This window comes from Megalobrama amblycephala, linkage group LG14 (assembly GCF_018812025.1).
Source record: "Megalobrama amblycephala isolate DHTTF-2021 linkage group LG14, ASM1881202v1, whole genome shotgun sequence".
In the NCBI taxonomy this organism is placed as follows: Eukaryota; Metazoa; Chordata; class Actinopteri; order Cypriniformes; family Xenocyprididae; genus Megalobrama; species Megalobrama amblycephala.
The window spans coordinates 15,370,553-15,386,298 of record NC_063057.1 but is presented as its reverse complement, the minus strand read 5'-3'; the positions used below and the strand labels follow the sequence as shown (position 1 = coordinate 15,386,298).

Below are 15,746 nucleotides of genomic sequence, written 5' to 3'. Positions count from 1 at the left end.
TGAAATCTACGGGATGCATGATCTTAGAAATGCTTGTTTGAAATTCATGAGCTGCTATTATCATCCCATGCTGCGCAGGCCGGAGTTCAGGACGTTGCCAGCTGCTGTGCGGGATCAGATCCGAGATATGCGCATGAAAGGCACGGCCACTTTAGTAGCAATAGGGGATTTCACTGACACCTGTCTGGATCTGGCAAATCAGGACGAGCCCTGGTCCATGTTGAGGTATGATGAGCTAGAACAACGCTGGAAACCTCTAGCCAACAACCTTCCTCCAGACATGATTAACGTCCGAGGTTACGGATCTGCTGTGCTGGACAACTACTTGTTTATTGTTGGTGGATACAGATTGACAAGTCAGGAGATCTCAGTGGCCCACTGCTACAACCCCTGCAAGAATGAGTGGAACCATGTGGCACCTTTGAACCAGAAGAGGTACAGTTCACCCAATTATTTGTGGTTTGTCCAGTGCAAGGGATCAGTAAGTGTTTTTTTTGTGTCCAGATCAAACTTCAAGCTCCTGGCCGTGAGTGGGAAGCTGTACGCGGTTGGAGGTCATTGTCTGGGGACGGTGGAGTGCTACAGTCCCGAGCAGGACTGGTGGACGTGTGTGGCGTCTCTGCCTGATCCTCTCGCTGAGTTCTCTGCCTGTGAGTGTCAGGGCATGATCTACGTCATGGGCGGTTATACCTCTAGAGGTGTGTTTTACTGTCTGAGAGATGGGTTCATTCACACTCACACACACTAACGGGCATTAGACTTCATTTACTTTCTTTTAAGTGACTGGAAGTATTGTGAACGATTCATTTGTGTATGTTAGTTTCCAAAGAAAATGCTTGTCTTATTTCGCTTGCGATTTTTTTCCTGTTTTGGCTGATGTCACCAAGACCTTATTTTTTAACTAGATTTTTATATATTTTTAAAAAAGTATGGGTCAGTATTAAAACTCTATTGCAATCCATTTTAACATTTAAATGACCTTTTCCATCATTTGACACTCACTTAAAGGGTTAGTTCATCCAAAAATGAAAATTCTGTCATTAATTACTCACCCTCATGTCATTTGTTCATCTTCAGAACACAAATGAAGATATTTTGGATGAAATCTGACAGCTTTCTGTCCCTCCATAGACAGAAACTGAAACTTTGATGCTTCAAAAAGTTCATAAAGAGATTGTAAAACTAATTCATATGACTTGAGTGGTTTAGTCCAAATTTTCTGAAGAGACTCGATTGCTTTATATGATGAACAGATTGAATTTAGGCTTTTATTCACATAAACATTCATCAACTCACACATCAGTTGTGGTAAACGAAAGCTCAAGCATGTTTGCTTGACGCTTGAGAGAACCAATGAGGTTCATAATGAGGTTCATTCTTGTGTTCGCAGCAAGTTTGAGCTTCCGCAAGAGGTTTGTTCTCACGCGTCAAGCAGGTTCGGTTGAGCTTCTGTTTATGTTCGCTGATCAATATTTATATGTGGATAAAAGCCTAAATTAAATCTGTTAATCATATAAAGCGATCGACCAAACCACTCAATTCATATGGATTAGTTTTACAAACTCTTTATGAACTTTTTGAAGCGTCAAAGTGGTTGTCACATTGCTGTCTATGGAGGGACAGAAAGCTCTCAGATTTCATCAAAAATATCTTAATTTGTGTTCTGAAGATGAACGAAAGTCTTACAGGTGTGGAACAACATGAGGGTGAGTAATTAATGACAGAATTTTCATTTTTGGGTGAACTAAACTTTTAAGTTAATCTTTAAAAACTCCCAAAATGAATATAAATTTTTCATACTGTATATTATGTAATGATGGCTAAATTCACTTGTAGCATTAAATAAAATTGATGTTATTGAATTCATTTAGATAAAATATTATAGAATTTTATTACCAGTTATTAATCGGTTATTACATGAAAATTGTAATTGGCCATAATTTTAGTATTGGTAGAAGGTGCAGTGTGTAAATATTAGTGACCTTTAAAGCAAAATAGAGAAGCTACAGTGGCCGTCTGGCCGACACAAGACAAAGATGTCGTCGTCTGAGACAGCAGAGAGTACATCAGCCAGTCAAGCAATGATTACTTCTAACAAAGAACGGTCTCTGCTTCTAATAAACCAGACAACTACTACTACTTCTACTTCATGCATATTCAACATAGTGACGATGCAAGCTGCCTCTAAAAACACGAATGATTTAGAAGAACAACAACATTAAAGGTGCTCTAAGTGATCCTGGGTGGAGTAACTTCCTGTTGACGTTCGAAGTGTTGTCAAACAAAACAGAGGCTAGCTAGACCCTCCCTCCTCCTCCTCCTCCTCCCCTCCGTGCATTTAAAATCATTCTTGTCGGTTATTGGCTGGAGCATGTTTATTATGTTTCGTGGTCCAGGCTGCACCAGTTTGTTTTTGTTGCCGTTTTTGGAGCTTGTGGCGACTACAGAGACAGCGTTTTTTTTACAGTGTGTTCAGGGGACAGGCAGCTAGCGGATAGTGAGGAGATGTTTGCTGTATGTGACAAAAAATGTTTTAGCCTAAAAACGTGTGACATCACTTAGAGCACCTTTAATAAAAAAAACATAACGGTTCATTATTTAAGGTATTTATACAAAATTGAAAACGTGGTTATGTACATTATATTGCATTTCTGTCAATAGATCCTCCCAAATTTTACACATTGCACCTTTAAATGAGTGTTAGATTATCACAAAGGTAATCTAAAAACAAAAATATGGGAAACCAGAATAAAATATATTAAATTCAATATATATAATTAAATTTAAATTTCCCCTATTTTAACCTTTAGATTTTTTTTTTGCCATCATCTAACAGTCAAAGATAATAAAATTCTGGCAGTGTTGATACTATAATTATTTTCATGTTATGGCTGATAACTGTTAAATGGCTGGCCAATTTGGTACTGATAAATTGTGTCTAACAATTACAACATTGGAAAAATTACACAAAAAAAACTTAGTCACCATGAAATCAAAATTGACAGTTCTTATATTTTATGGAATATTATATTACGTTTATGCACATCATTAATTTTTTTAATTCATTTGTACTTTTTAATTTTTTATTTAAATACATAAACACCATTTTGCTCATATATACACATCACAGTAGGGAAGAAAAGACTATTGCAGTTTCCGTTTCATGCTGACTTTAAATTACCATTAAAATGATCTTGAAAAATGTCCCGAGATTCCATCTTCTCAGAGACGTCTTCCTGATATCTGACAGATAGGAACACCAGCGTGCTGCGCTACTGCCCCGGCTCGGACACGTGGTCCGTGTTCCATTCCTGTTCGGCTCATGTGCGCAAGCAGCAGATGCTCTCAGTGGAGGACACCATCTACCTAGTGGGTGGCTACACGCATGAGCTAGAACCTGCAGAAACGGGACGGCGGAGGCTAAACCAAACAGAGGACATGCTGACAGTACAGTCTTACAATGTTCAGACTGGAGAATTGTTGCAACTTAAGGAGAACACCTCAAAGTCGGGCTTGAACCTCACCTGCACGCTGCACAACGACGGCATCTACATCATGAGCAGAGACGTCAGCCTGCCCACCAGCCTGGAGCACCGCGTCTTCCTCAAATACAACATTTTCTCAGATGCCTGGGAGGCGTTCAGACGTTTTCCTGCTCTGGGACAGAATATGCTGCTTTGCTCACTCTACCTGCCCAATGTCCTCTGAGCCGCATCGCTCGCGCTCTGGGGATCTGGAGAAGACTGCAGACTGCTGGGAAACACAGATTCTATTGTAGCGAGCCCAGCCACTTCAGAAATGACAAGGATCACCACAATGGTTTACTAGATCAGAATGATCAGCCAGCACTAAGAACCTGCAGGAGACATTAAAGCGATGGTTTAGCCAAAAATGAACATTTTGGTCACCGTTTACTCACCCTCATGTTCTTCCAAAAAACGATTGGCTTGAACATTATTCATCATCCTCATGTTGTTTCACTGAAGAAAAAAAAAAAAATTTGGAATGACATGAGGGTGAGGAAATGATGTCAGAATTTTTTTTTCTTTTTTATTTACCCAAAATAGTCCCACTTCTAAATAAAGGTCAACAGTTTGACTTTGATCAATAAAAAAGTAAAGTAAAAAAGGCTAAATATTTAATATCTCCATCAGAAGTTCTGTTAAGGTGCCTTTGTATTCAAAAGCAGTTTTAATATATTCAATAAATATATAATTTTATTTATCTTGGCAAAGAGAGAGAACACTACAAGAGTTGCACCGAACATTTACAACCTGCACAGAATCTATTATTTCATATGCATGTACAGGATCCTAATCATATAAAACATGACATATATAACTACTTATATACAGATGCACAAGTGAAGGCTTCAGATTTATAGAGCCTGCAGATTCAATTAAAGCACTAAACTTGCATATGCTAATTAAACAATTAAACATGAAGGGTAATTAAGGCCCCGAATGAGACATTAAAGAGGTAGTTCACCCAAAAATGAAAATCTCATTATCATTTACTCACCCTTACTTCATCAAAACCTGAATGAATGTCTTTTCCTCCACTCCATAAAATGAATGTCAATGGGGTCCAATTTTGTTATGGATCCCACTGACTTTCATTATATGGACAAAAACGGTACCAAAAAAAAATAAAAATACACATTTTTTGTGTGTTTTGCAGAAGTTAGGGTGAGTAAATGATTTTTGGGTGAACTGTGCCTTTAAGATCCAATGTGCCAGACTAAATGGTGATTGTTAAAAGTGTCATAGACTGTCTGTGCCTGAAAAGTTTTTGATTTTTTTTTTACTAGTCTTAATTATTTAATTCCAAATACTGTATATCTGGAGAAGTGTCTTAAAATGTGCTGCACAAATGAAGCACAAATACATAAGCGCCTGACCTAAATCGCTGTGATGTATTTTTGCATTGAGTTGAGTGAGATGACTTGCTGAGATATTAACTTGAAAGAAAAGGAGATTTTTTTTCCTTGTTTTTTTCTTTTTTCTTTTTTAAAAAAAACCCACTCCATTTACTTTTGGTTTTCTAACGTTTTGATTACTTTTCATAGGTCGAGCCAAAATGAATGATGGTATTGTTGAACATTCCCAAGTTGCCTTGAAAATGTAAAGGTTGTAAGTTAAAAATAAAATGTTCAGGGAAGCAAATAAACGGGTTTATATTGCTTGTTTCTATTTGTGTGTGTCTGTTTGCATTTGGCAGATGTCATACGGTCACTCGTCCTTCTTAGTGAGGTCACCTTCTGTCGGTCTGTCCTCGGAGGAAGTCTGTGTGTAATCGGCTGTCCATCAGACGCACTGCAGCGTCCTATCAGATCAGCTGTGTCTTCATTACAGCAAATGGTTGAGATGCGTCGGATTAATTCATTGCCTTTGAATCTGATCGTTGTCCACTTCTTGTCCTTCATTCATTGTCTTGGCATCTGCTCTGTGGAATGTATCCTGTGCGTATGACTCTGGTCACTGGGTCTTAATTTTGAGCAGATGTCCCAGCAAAGACAAGCCACCTGTAAGAGAGGATGGTGGGGCAGCAGAGGGCCAGTGATCCGTTGGTTAAGCTCAGGGATACTAAGAGCCAAATACTCTGCTGCACACAGACAGGCTTCTGTCTTTTGTGTTTAACACAGTCACAATATTTCAAATGAGATATCCTCTTCCAAATCATCTGGATAACAGGTTAAAAAATAAATAAATAAATAAATAAATATATATATATATATATATATATATATATATATATATATATATATATATATATATATGTATGTGTATATATATATACATGTATATATATGTATATATATGTATATATATATACATATATATATGTATATATATGTATATATATATATGTATATATGTGTATATGTATATATATATATATATATACACATATGTGTATATATATATATATATATATATATATATTGATTTAACTTTATTAATCCCAACGGGAAATTAAATTGTCATGGCAGCTTAAAACAGTCAGTAACACTTTAACACATTTCTTTCCTAGACAGTTGAGTTAAATACTTTAATAGCACTAGGCAGGAATGATTTCCTGTATCGTTCTTTCAAGCAATGAGGCTGAATAAGCCTGTTGCTAAAACTACTCCTTAATTTGTCCAGGGTTTTATAAAGAGGATGAACATCATTGTCCATAATTGCCAGCAACTTTGCCAGCATTCTTATATATGTATGTATATATATGTATGTATATATGTATAAATATATGTATGTATATATATGTATATATATATGTATATATATGTGTATGTATGTATATGTGTATATATATATATATATATATATATATATATATATATATATATATATATATAACGTATTACCTCAGAACATTTAGCTAAGCTAAGTTAGTAGAGCTTTTTTGTGGCAAGTGGGGTGGGGCCGAGAGCCATGGAAGCGGAGCAAGGCCAGTGTGGTGCAGTCTCCCATTAACAATCACGTGATCGGCATCCCTTTACTCCCACAGTTCTCAGCCTCTCCTCATTTATTTACATAAACATCACATTCAGATCTTGGTTAAATGTTAGATAGCAAATAACACGCTATTATAACTATCAAAGAGACTGTCATTATATACTTGCATGTATATAATCAAACAACATACAGTATATGTGGTCTTAAAAGTTTTGCAGCCCATCCTCAACCTAACCACAGGCTCTACTCTTCACCACAATGGCAACCCTTAAAAGATTAACATAACAAAACCCCCTGTCATGTTTATAAACACAACATTAAATACGAACGTATGTCTCCCTATCTTAATCTCGTGTAAAAACAAACAAAGTAACACTTCATTTCAATATTTATTTTCCCTATACAGTCTGATGCAAACCATGCTGGGAATTAGAAATCTGCTGCAACTCAATTATATTAAAGGGTTAGTTCACCCAAAAATGAAATTTCTGTCATTAATTAATCACTTTCATGTCGCTTCACACCTGTAAGACCTTCGTTCATCTTCGGAACACAAGTTAAGATATTTTTGATGAAATCCGAGAGGTTTTTTTTATCCTCCATAGAAAGCAACAAAATTACCAAATTCATGGTCCAGAAAAGTAGTAAAGACATCATTAAAATAGTTAAAAGCAATTCAACCTTAATGTTATGAAGCGACGAGAATACTTTTTGTGTGCAAAAACAAAACAAAAATAACGACTTAATTCAACAATTTCTTCTCAACCCTGTCAGTCTTCTACGCAGTTGATGCAGTGAACACAGTGCAGAGCTTCCATTTACGACCAAACACCAACTCAGTATTTTTGTTTTGTTTTTGCGCACAAAAAGTATTCTTGACTCTTCATAACATTAAGGTTGAACCACTGTAGTCACATGGACTAATTTAACGTTGTTTTTAATAGCTTGAATGATGGTAATTACATTGCTTTCTATGGGGGGGATAAAAAAACCAACAACTTTGAATTTCATCAAAAATATCTTAATCTGTGTTTCGAAGATGAACAAAGGTCTTGCATGTGTGGAACGACATGAGGGTGAGTAATTATTGACAGAAATTTCATTTTTGGGTGAACCTTTAAGTTCAGCTTACTACAATCAAATTTTGAGTTCATGCAAGTTTTTTTTAATAAGTACAATGAACTTTCATTATTATTTGAGTGAAACAAACTAATTTCATTTACTTAATTTCACTGTTTGGTTTTACAGTGATGTGTGTGTGTGTGTGTGTGTGTGTGTGTGTATATATATATATATATATAAATAAATGATGACACGACTATAAATACCATATATAAAATTTTTAATAAAACTGAAATTAAATTAAGAGATCCTTACCTGATTTATTAGAACATTTCATCCATGTTTTACAGGCATACAACAAAGAATTTGAGTTGAACATATACAAACTTGTATATATAATTATGTAGCATATTTTTAGGACCATTAAGATTATTATATTATATTATATTATATTATATTATATTATATTATATTATATTATATTATATTATATTATATTATATTAATTTGCCATTACAGAAATAAGAATTGGGGTGACTTAATTTTCTATAAGCATTTTCTTCCCACTTTATTTTAGGGGAAAATAAGAGTCCCTGACAACTATTTACTGTGCGTATATGTATTACTGGGAGGCAAAATATCAAAATAATCTGTTCTACTGAGATGTCCTTGGTCCTAGTTGTCCTTATGTCCTTGTTGGAATAACATAGCCACATGGTGGCGCTACAACTTAATTCATTAGATAATATAAATTTTCACCACACTTGCAAACACACACACAACACACGCACACACACACTGTTCTGTTATTTATTACAAATGCACATAATAAAAATGCAGATGAATGGAGTATTTAAGTATTAAAACAACTAAGATCATAAATACCAATAAAAACACGTTAAAAACATGAAAAACACATCAACCACCCAAATGAAGAACAGGCAGCAAAGAGCAGTGATTCTTCTGTATTACAGTGACCTCTTTTCAAATAGCCAGCAGCGTGATTTGTACTGGTTGGGAATTGGGGGTTGAGTGAGGGGAGTGTGTCTTTTACTGATTTTCTCTGGAACACCATGTGGCAAAATGATAACATCTCTAGCAAATCAGAGCTGAAGAAAGAAATGAAGCCTTGCATGGCCATTTAATGTGTCACTGACTCTCTCTGATGGATCACGGGTCTCAAGCTGAAATACATTCAGCAGAAACAGCTTGTTCTACCTCAGTGACTGATTTATCAAGTCACATCTTCTCTGTTGTATAACGCTGGACTCTCACAGTTCTCAATGTAGTTTCATATCTGTTTTGAATAGAACCAACTAATCACTTCATGAATCACTTCATTTAAACACTGAATCACAGTAGTGACGACAGAAAACATTTTTTTTGAACACAACAGTATATTTGATCAAATAAATGCAGCCTTGGTATGTAGCCTACATGTCTACTACAGTATTTATAAATCTTTTGTTGCAGGTTTAGAAGATTTTCAACTACACAAGAAAGTCTATTACAGTTTTGCCATGCATGTGTGCATGAGAATGAGAAGACCAAATATGAAGGCCAAGCACAGTATTTCAAAGAAGCCTTTATAATTCCAAGCTAATTAAAGTTACATACTGAAAGAAGTGACTTTGACAAGACAATATGGGGAGAACGAGATGAAGAGACACACATGAAACAGACCAAGAGAGAAGTGAGAGTGTGAAAGAGAGGTAGGTGGAGAAAGAAAGGGGAGGTGGAGAGAGAGAGAGAGAGAGAGAGAGGAGGGGAGGAGAGATAGAGAACGAGAGGGAAAGAGGGGAGGACAGTTCGCCTCTGCAGCGCTGCAAGGACAGTGTGAACATCATAAGGACACAGACGGACCCAAGCTCTCAACAATCACATACTCTTCACAATGACAACCATGCAAATTACTGCACTGGACTGACAGCTGTCAATCGACAAGAGAAGATTATCAGGATCACCTGCCACAAGAGAGATTACAAGCTACTATAGGGGACTTAAGCGGAGTAATTCCAACTTATGTTTGGTTAGAAGTTGTTACCCAGGGGAAAATTGGCCATTTTTGATCCCTCAACTGATTTACTCTTGCATGCGCTCACATGTGCATGCTTTAGGGGGAGTGCGTACGAGGTTGTCTCGCTTTGTATCAGGGTCACGGTCTTACCCGTGAGAGCAGTGCCACAATAAGCTTCAGCCTGTGTTAGTGGGTAGCTCTGTTTATTTAGCCTTCGTCCACTAAAACCATGAGTGCGGGCAAGAAGGAGTTAGAGATGAGGGACAAAGCCATCATGCACCAGCAGAGGAGACTGAAACAGGCCACTCAGTTCACGCACAAGGACTCCGCGGATCTTCTGCCCCTGGATGGGCTGAAGAGGTTAGGCACCTCCAAAGACCTGGTGAGTGGCTCTTTTGTTGATCCATAAAATGGTTGTGACGGTTATCAGTTTACTTATGTAAATGCAGTGCGTGAATATGCAAAAGGATTCATACACGCAGCATTATATATTTATATATGTAAATCAGTAAGCAGTTTCAGATTTTTTGCATCCCATCACACAATGCTGACATGATGCATTATTTAGCGCTCCAGGCATGGCAGTGAATGTTTCTGACACATCGGTAGATCCGGTATTCAGCTTCCCCTCCATGCTGGTAGATAAGAGTCACACACTTTCACACACATACACACATGTCATGGATTATATCATGGTGAGGACCTCCCATTGACTTCTTTTGTACTTGAATCAAGCTAATTATAATTCCTACACATCACTCTACCTCTTTGAAAAACACATTAAATTAAGTGATTCATTTGTTGATTTGTGAGGATGTTATGAGATTAGGGACAAATATTTGGTTTTTTCTAAGCGCAACCTATTTCTATTAGGTGGACATTTTGGTTACCTGAGAAACATGTACATGTTTACTTTAAAATAATGAAAAAATATAGTATAAAATATGTAATTAGTATTGTCACACAAAGCAAGGGTGCCGACATGAATGTGATTCAGCAGTAGGCCCAAGGCTGCAGGGAATCACAAATGTGCTGATATTTAGACCAACAATACAACTGTCAGTATGGTATTGCTTTTATACAGCAGTTCAATAAGCAAGATGTCAATATTGAGTTACTTAAACTTGCATAATATGGCCACTTTCTGTATTTTTGCTATGCCAACAAAAATATTTCCAAACAAAGCCAACGGTCATGCATATCCGAGTAACACACAGTTACATATTGTTTCTGAATTAATCAGTGTTCCAAATGCAAACAAATTGAATGGTTTGGTGAATAATTCAATGACTCACTCATAAGGACATTACTTATTTCTTAAATGAATCAGCGTTTTTGAACGAATCAGTTCAAAAGTTCAGTATTCGAAATTGCATACGGTCTGAGTAGTAACTACATTTGATGAACCTATTTCGCGACCTTCTAATAATCTATGAATGAAAACCAGACGTACTAGCCATTCACAACTCCTCTTCCATGGCCTCATGGGATAGTAAAGTGCTTATAGGGTTCGCACTTCAGAATCTCGCCGAAAATAGTATGTCATCCGATACTTTTTGCCTACTGTTTTATTAGTACCATAGACTCTATAAAACAATGGACGTAGTGTGCGTGACATCACCTGTAGAAGAGCCCAAAGTGGGCATAGCCGGCCATCGCCATCTTGGCAGCGTGTCATCACGCGTCACTCCTGGATAAACGAAAATGGGCAAAGAGGTGGGATGTGGACAATTGACAAACAGCTAGTAGTGACAGCAGCGGACCTAATTATGCAGAAACTTAAGACTTAATATAATTTAAACGGATGAGTTATAAAAAAATTCACCCCCCTCACAGTTGTCATGAAAGGCAAAATTAGCTATATAGACCAAAACGACTTTTTGTACCAGGCTGTAAACATATTTTGTTTCTGCTGTAAAGTTGGGCATTTTAACATCGGGGTCTATGGGATTGACCCCCATTTCACTAGCAGCCAGTCAATGAATTCCAGTTTAAGTCACTTCCGTGTTGGATTCAAGAAAGAGACCGAAAGTTTGCCGCTTGATTACTAAGCATTTGGACAAACTATTTTCACGTACTATTTTTCGCATACTATATAATAGGGAAGTATGCATATTAGGACACAGGGAATGAATAAAGATGGTCACTTGTCACCATCTAATGGCATAAAGATGTAACCTGCAGAAATACCTACAGCTAATGCACATACTGATCGAGATTGATGACTGCTATATTTAATAATAAATAATATTATCTAGATACTTATTACTGATTTTTGCACTGTTTTCTCAACCAAAAAAAAAAAAAAAATGTGTTTTGTCAAAGTTACATAAGCAAGACAGAAAAATAATATATGGCCTCTATTGGCTTCTGTGTCGCTACGGAGTTGAAATCTCCGTAACGGTGCGCAAATTAATCCTCTCATGAATTAATCAGAGCTGCGTATTTCCACACAAGATTTCTCAGAGCTTAAGCTCTCTAGCTTTTTCCCCACATATTTTTAGTCATCAACATCAGAAGCTAGAAATATTGGTGGACACACACATAATGGTTTATCTCATGGCAAGATAATTATAACATCTTATCCCTAATCCTAAGGCTTACAGACACCATTTTCCATGTTAGTCCTTTTACGAAGTCTCGGTGGCACCACAAGTTCCCCAGTATGTAGGTTTATCACTACCTGAAACACACAACAATAGGCCAACAATAAACCAAGAGGTAATGTCCTGTTCATTTAGTGATATTCTCTTCCTCCATGTCATTAAATTGTACTGGTTCTGTTTATCTGTCATAATAACTGTCCTGCTGTCATCTCTAGCCACTACACTGATTAGATGGCACATACCCAAATTCCCAGTGCGCACTCCAAGAAATCTTCAGAAAACGAGCGTGCGAGAGTGCGCAGACACGCATGCGTGTTTGTATGTGTGTGCCTATGATTAGAGAGTGCACATACACAGCAGGGAAGAGCTGAAGCTTGTGTGCACAGCTTACGATGTCAGAGCCTCAAATGTGGGAGCTAAAGATAACTGGCTGTCACAGGCAGTGGAGTTTTTTGTCTTAACACATCAGTTTAAATGCTCGATGTGTCTCATGTAATATCATATTCTGTTTGTGTGTGTGTGTGTGTTAGCCTACTGTTCATGCAGCTGTTTTGAAAATCACCATCTGGCTTTTGTTGTCAAAAACAAAAAACAAAAAAACAAAAAAAAAATATATAATTCTCTGCCTCTTTCTTGTTTCATGAAGGCTGTCATAAGCAATTATTCACCAGATTCAATCTTGACGCTCATGGATGGCACAGATGTGTCACGCTTGCTTGTCCTGCCGTGCCGAGTCAGAGAGAGCAGACAGATACCTACTGACAGTTAGACAGATGGTACTGTCGTTGCACTCTACAGTGTACCTCTTAAGGGCAAGAGGAAGATTGTGTCCTATGTGTTTAGATGGATGAAGTGCAGGGTGCGAAATACAGAGAATTTTGGAGAGGCTGAAGGCCCCAAACAAAATCCAATAAAATTTCTAGTTATAATTTTATCTATTGCATTTTAAAATGTTTCCACAGCATTTCAACGACATTTCCATAACCATAATAATCGAGGAGGTCTATGTACCTGGAGAAAACTAACAGTTTTAGCATTCTCATTCATTTCAATGTTAGTTAAATGTCCGATGTATTATCTTGTCCTTTTAACAGTTAAGGGGTTTTCCCGTGACTGACAGCGCTAGTCAAAGCACTTGTCAGTTGCGTCTTGTTCAGTGTTCACAACAATTCAGTCTTTTCAATGTAAAAGTTTTCGCTACTGACTGACGCACTCATAAAGAAAGTCTTTGCCGCCATCTAATGGCGTAATAATGTAACTTTTGTTGCTATTCACGGTCAGGGACTATTTTTTTGGCAGAAGGAAGGCTTTTAGTTTGTCTGGCTATCACCAGACCAAGCTCAATTTAAAACTGAACATTGGTCTGGGGAGTCTGCTATGTATTTTCTACTGCACAAGAGGCGTGATCAACGAGCATTATTCACGCAATTGGATAGTCCTTCAACCAATCAGATCAACGATCCGGGTGACGTACTTTGCAGAACGACGCGAAAACTCCAGACAGGTTTAGTTTGTATTGGTTTGTAGCATTGATCAGCGGTTTGCAGAAGCAGCAATGGCATCGAGCGATTTTTGCAGGTTGTGCAAAAAAAACATGAAAGTGAGGGGTATTTACACCCACTTGAGTGATTTGTTTGCTAAACTAAAGAAGTCATTCAGCTTTGTCGAGAGGTTAAAAGGAATTGAATTGATGGTCGTGCTTGCCGTCGCTTCTCTATCGTCATCGTGTTATACCAATAGCCAGCAAGGTGGATAAGCCAGTCTGTTATTGGTTCCCGCAAAAGTGTAACAGAAGCAGTAGAAATTAATGTACGGGTTTCCAGACTGAGTTGCCGGGCGAAATCAAATCGCCGACAGATCAGGCTGGGTTTACTTCATGAAAGTTGCATTGATACATATTTTTGGCTTTAATATTTATATTGTGTGGTAACCGTTTTATAAAAGCAATAAGGTACTCGAGGCTATATTGTGAATAGGTCACCTCTTTGCCTTGCCACAATTCTGTCTCTGAGCTCTTCAGGCAGTTCCTTTTACCTCATGATTCTCATTTGCTCTGACATGCACTGTGAGCTGTAAGGTCTTATATAGACAGGTGTGTGGCTTTCCTAATCAAGTCCAATCAGTATAATCAAACACAACTGGACTCAAATGAAGGTGTAGAACCATCTCAAGGATGATCAGAAGAAATGGACAGCACCTGAGTTAAATATATGAGTGTCACAGCAAAGGGTCTGAATACTTAGGACCATGTGATATTTCAGTTTGTCTTTTTTAATAAATCTGCAAAAATGTCAACAATTCTGTGTTTTTCTGTCAATATGGGGTGCTGTGTGTACATTACTGAGGAAAAAAATGAACTTAAATAATTTTAGCAAATGGTTGCAATATAACAAAGAGTGAAAAATTTAAGGGGGTCTGAACACTTTCCGTACCCACTGTATATATAGTAATGATCATTAACTCTAAGATTAATAGTAAGATTAATAAATCACTAGTAAGATTAATAAATGCTGTAAAGACTGTTCTGTGGCGGAAAAAGACTTCGGTACTCTGCTTGTCATGTGTATGGATGTAATGAAGCACATGAGTAACCAGTCTTTAAAGGAACAGTTCACCCAAAAATGAAAATTTGCAGTTAATTTACTCACCCTCAGGTCATTCAAGATGACTTGTAGGTGACTTTTTTCTTCAACTGAACAGTAAAGAAGTTTTTTAGCTGAAACTGTGGTTCTTGGTGATTCGTATAATGCAAGTCAATGGAAATACATATACAGGCAAAACAAAATGAATACCAGTGGCTACTGATGATACACTGAGTTCCTATGAAGCGAAACGATCGGTCTATGCAAGAAACTGAACATTATTTACAACATTATTACCTGTAATCCACAGCCTCGGCAAACGGTGCTGAGCACATTCATGGCAGTCTGCAGCGTGAGCTTCCTGTCGCATAATGACGTATGTGTGGGAGCAAACTTACACGTCAGCTGACGCAGGGCTTAAATATATGGGGAGTGTAGTCAAAGATAAAACAGAACAGGTGTGGGAAATGATTTACAACTGGGGAAACTAAATAGAGAACTAAGCCAGGCAAAACAGGAACAGAACACAGTGAAATCAAAACTGAACATAATCGTTACTCTGCAAGACTGTCAAATATTTCTTGTATAATAAACACTAAACTGTATAATTAATACATTTAACTCCTCTAAATGTCACTGTATAGGCTGATTCACACTCGGATGAAGTGTGTGTATATGTGAAGGCAATGATAGTAGAAGTGTTCTCAATGCACCCTGGTTTGCTGCTCTAATTAACCTACAAGTGTCACGTGAAATTGTTCTCGTTATGTAACCGTAGGTTTGTTTTTTAGCTCTTTGGCCTTTAGGCCCTCTGCAATCCCTTCTTCTCTCTCATACTGCCATGTTCTCTCTTGACGTGAACTAGAACACAGAGAGCAAAGCAGTGAGCATGAAAAGGGCACACTCAGATCGGCACTGCGCAGGAGATGTGGATGAGTGAAAGAGAGAAAAACACACGACTCCTCCCTTACAATCCTTCTTAATGCACTGAAGAACTGTGTGCTGTTTATGCTGCCGCTTT

General features: G+C 37.4%; 2 protein-coding genes across 2 annotated transcripts in view; both read left to right on the top strand.

Annotated features, from left to right (window-relative positions):
- Positions 1-13: 13 nt before the first annotated feature.
- On the top strand, positions 14-3,708 carry klhl42 (kelch-like family, member 42). Its single transcript, XM_048156310.1, has 3 exons — positions 14-435; positions 505-698; positions 3,251-3,708. The coding sequence occupies exons 1-3, from the start codon at positions 14-16 to the stop codon at positions 3,706-3,708; spliced, it is 1,074 nt and encodes a 357-aa protein (XP_048012267.1).
- Positions 3,709-9,305: 5,597 nt separating this feature from the next.
- The window catches only part of nrip2 (nuclear receptor interacting protein 2), a 32,151-nt gene continuing 25,710 nt past the window's right edge, over positions 9,306-15,746 (top strand). Inside the window, exon 1 of the mRNA XM_048155968.1 lies at positions 9,306-9,919. Within this exon, the coding sequence (XP_048011925.1) occupies positions 9,767-9,919 (153 nt within the window). The 5' untranslated portion in view covers positions 9,306-9,766. The remainder of the gene's footprint in view (positions 9,920-15,746) is intronic.

Coding starts and splice junctions, on each gene's coding strand:
- klhl42 (XM_048156310.1), top strand. CDS start 14: ATGCATGATCTTAGAAATGCTTGTTTGAAATTCATGAGCTGCTATTAT. Junction 436..504: donor GCACCTTTGAACCAGAAGAG/GTACAGTTCACC, acceptor TTTTGTGTCCAG/ATCAAACTTCAAGCTCCTGG. Junction 699..3,250: donor GGGCGGTTATACCTCTAGAG/GTGTGTTTTACT, acceptor GATATCTGACAG/ATAGGAACACCAGCGTGCTG.